Below are 3,839 nucleotides of genomic sequence, written 5' to 3'. Positions count from 1 at the left end.
AAGACTGATGATTGTCCTATAGTGATTCTTTAAGGCTCAGACTGTTCCTTGATGCCACTAATGTTTACTCTTTACTTGGTGCTACTAATTTTTGCTCTCTCTCTCTCTCTCTCTCTCTCTCTCTCTCTCTCTCTCTCTCTCTCTCTCTCTCTCTCTCTCATTTGATTATTATTATTTATTTGCTTATTTATTTATTTATTTGTTTATTTATTTTATTATTTTTTTTTTTTAATCATGGAGTTCCTTTGATATCTACCGTCTGGCTTTTTTTTTATTCATTGTGTTGCACACTAAAGGACTTCATATGTTTTCAGAGTTCATCAGATGTCCCAAATGAGTCACGTCCTCCTCCACCCCCTCTTCTCAAGATCCCAGTTCCAGTTCATGGACAAGAGGAAGTTGCTGTTTCACCAAGGGAACCTCCATTGGAGCCTAATTCACAGGACCCTGTAGAATGCCAGACACAAGTCCTTACTTCTCATCCATCACCTGTATCACCTCATATTCAGTCTGCTCCAACCTCACCTCAAGAGAGCAGTGATGGAAGGAAAGTTATTGCTCAGATTTTAGATAAATGAGTGTGGTTAATGCTGTTTTTTATAGCTGAATGTATTTTCTTTATGAGGTGCACATAGGTGTTACTTTTGATACCTAAGTGTAATAGTAAGAGCCTTAGTAAACAAGAATCATGTAGTTTTGGCCTACTCAGGGGAGTCATGATGTTCATCATGCATGAAATGAAATTATTGCTCAGTGTTTTATTGAGTAATTATAAAAGTAAGTTGAATTTCAATTCATATGATATTTTGCATGTTAGTAATGTAAATTGTATTGTATTTTAAAATAGTAAGAGAGATTATGACAAACTCATTAATATTAAGCTATTGCACATGTGTCCTTGTCTCCTGTGTAACAGTGTAATTTTTTGAACTTCCCTTCACCATGTTATTTCTTTATTTGATTTGATATATATCATGTGATTTTTTGTTGAATACATGAAAATATTTAAAAATAATTTTCCAGACAACAGCTAAGTACTATTGTGATAAGATTTAAAACTCATTCAAAATTTGGTTTAGTGTGATTAACATTTGTTCTTTTATAATTTGCCTGTAGTTGAATGTTTTTTTCTGAAAGAATAGTCAATCTCACTTCTCATGAATTAATAAGATAACAGTGTACCCAGTACAAAAGAAACATTCATAAACTTTAAAGTACACACACACACACACACACACACACACACACACACACACACACACACACACACACACACACAGTTTGAGAAAGATGTAGTGGATAAAAGCAAGGAGGAACCCAAACTTTTCTACAAGTTTATAAATGGCAAAACAAAGAATAAGGAAATAATTGAAAAAATAATTAAAGAAGGAAAGACATACCAAACAGAGAAAGAAATGTGTGAAATAATGAATGAGAGCTTCAAAATGGTATTCACTGAAGATGATAATTTCACAGAACCTAATAGGCCATTGAATTACCAAGGATTACAGGAGATTGCAGTGCACAAAGAGGATATTGGAAGATTACTAGACAGGTTGGAAGTCAGAAAAGCAATGGGGCCAGATGGTGTATCAGGCTGGGTGTTAAAAGAATGTAAAGAGCAAGTACTGGAGCCAATTTGGGAAATAGTTAAAAGTTCAATAAATGAAGGAAAGTTCCACTAGAGTGGAAGAGAGCCAATGTAATACCGATATTTAAAGGAGGAAAGGCAACTGAACCACTAAACTACAGACCAGTGTCACTTACAAGTGTCGTAGGGAAGTTATGTGAAATAATTATCAAAGAAAATGGGTTAAATTTCTAGAAGAGGAGCAAGTCATATCGAACAGACAATTTGGGTTCAGGACAGGGCGGTCATGTGTATCAAACTTATTAAGCTTCTACTCCAGAGTTATTGCAGGACTTGAAAACAGAGATGGATGGGTAGACACAGTATACCTGGACATTAAAAGGCATTTGATAAAGTCCCTCACGGAAGACTTCTTTGGAAACTAGAGAACATAGGAGGACTGCGTGGAACCTTGCTCGAATGGACAAGAGATTATTTGAAGGATAGGAAATGAGAACTGTGATCAGAGATACATACTCATCTTGGAGTAAAGTAACTAGCGGAGTGCCACAAGGGTCAGTGTTAGCCCCCATTATGTTTCAAGTTTATGTAAATGACATTCACATTGGGATAAACAGTTATATGAATTTATTCGCTGATGATGCAAAGTTGCTAAAAGTCATCAAAATCAGAGAGGACTGTCTACTGTTACAGGAAGATTTAAACAAGATCTATGAATGGAGCAAGAAGTGGAAATTGGAGTTTAATGCCAAGAAATGTCACATAATGGAACTAGGAAAGAGTAAGAGAAGACCAGTATGGAACTATTTGATGGGACGAGCAAATAACGAAGACAAAGAGGAAAAAGATCTTGGAGTGATCATACAAGAAAATCTGAGCCCTGATAAACACATAAACAAGATATTTGGACTATCATATAAGATGTTGACTAATATAAGAGTGGCATTTCATTACATGGATAAAGATATGATGAAAAAAATCATCACAAGCATGATATGCCCAAGGCTGGAATATGCAGCAGTGGTATGGTCTCCGAGCTCTAAAAAAGATATAAGAAAACTGGAAAGGATACAGAAGATTGCTACAAAGATGGTGCCGGAATTAAAGGACCTCACATATGAAGAACGACTGAAGGAAATGGGACTGCCAACCTTACAGGATAGAAGAGAACGTAGGGACCTAATAACAATATACAAGATAGTAAATGATATTGAAAAAATAGACAAAGAAGACCTGGTGCTGTTGGCGGAAGGTGATGGAAGGACAAGAGGACATGAAAAGAAGATCAGGATGAGGCAGTGTGTGAAGGATGTTGGAAAATACAGTTTTCCATACAGAACGGTGGAAAAATGGAACGCGTTGGATAAGGAAATTGCCGCAGCACATAGTGTGCATAACTTTAAAGAAAAACTAGATAAATGGAGATATGAAGACAGGACACTATGAGCCCCGCTTGAACCCTGTACAATACAACTAGGTAAATACACACACACACATACACACACAGTAGTATTGAAATTTCACAATTGATGCATTCAAATGAATTTATGCAACTTTTAATACATAGCCAAATTCTACATATGCAAGAAAGGAATATTAAAATGGTTCTTCCATCATTAAGTCTCCAAAAGTGGCTTTACCAGTGTATCCTTGTTCAGTACAACACTGGCTTAGCTACCAATTTTGATAAGTTACTTCAGAAAATAAGGTTCAGTCAATTACAACTGCTTTATATATTATCACTGTCAAAGTTCAGCTATCTTTATGCTGTGTGCATGAAAATTATGCTCCTTGCTATTCCCTAACACTTCTGTTAGACATTAAGAGTGTCTCATAGCTCCTCATCATTGATGCCATCACCATTACACTGTACCTTTCTCAGACAATTACTTACTCCAGAACAAACAAAATAAAGCAACTGATTAGATTGCTTATTGCAGTAGATATTTCCTTCAACATGTCTTTGTGGCCTCACCATATAAATGATGGTCTAATCTTGTGATCACACTATAAATACAGTACACATCCCATTGCTCTGTTCATGGCTTTCCAAAGCCTGGTGATTTTAACCCTTAAAGTACGGTGATCGTATATGTACGATTGTAGCATCGCGTGCGGAGAGGCGGGGATCGTACCAGTAATCATGATTTTTCCGCGCTAAACGTTTGAATCTCTCCCCCTCATTATTGGTCCTGGGGCAAGTGGAGGTATCTGGCATCTTTTCTCGCTCATCTGCTTGAGCCTCGAG

The 3,839-nt window shown here is 36.6% G+C and overlaps 1 protein-coding gene across 6 annotated transcripts in view; it reads left to right on the top strand.

Moving 5' to 3' along the window:
• Window positions 1-1,277, top strand: part of LOC123498242 (protein abrupt-like) — a 328,757-nt gene extending 327,480 nt beyond the window's left edge. For all 6 annotated transcript variants that reach the window (XM_045245419.1, XM_045245418.1, XM_045245417.1 and 3 more), the window contains one exon: window positions 315-1,277. In XM_045245419.1, coding sequence (XP_045101354.1) covers window positions 315-578 — 264 coding nt within the window. In that variant the 3' untranslated portion in view covers window positions 579-1,277. The remainder of the gene's footprint in view (window positions 1-314) is intronic.
• Window positions 1,278-3,839: the final 2,562 nt, after the last annotated feature.

This window comes from Portunus trituberculatus, chromosome 47 (assembly GCF_017591435.1).
Source record: "Portunus trituberculatus isolate SZX2019 chromosome 47, ASM1759143v1, whole genome shotgun sequence".
Lineage (NCBI taxonomy): Eukaryota > Metazoa > Arthropoda > Malacostraca > Decapoda > Portunidae > Portunus > Portunus trituberculatus.
Note: the sequence above shows the minus strand (reverse complement) of the source record. Positions and strands in the feature narration are given on the sequence as shown.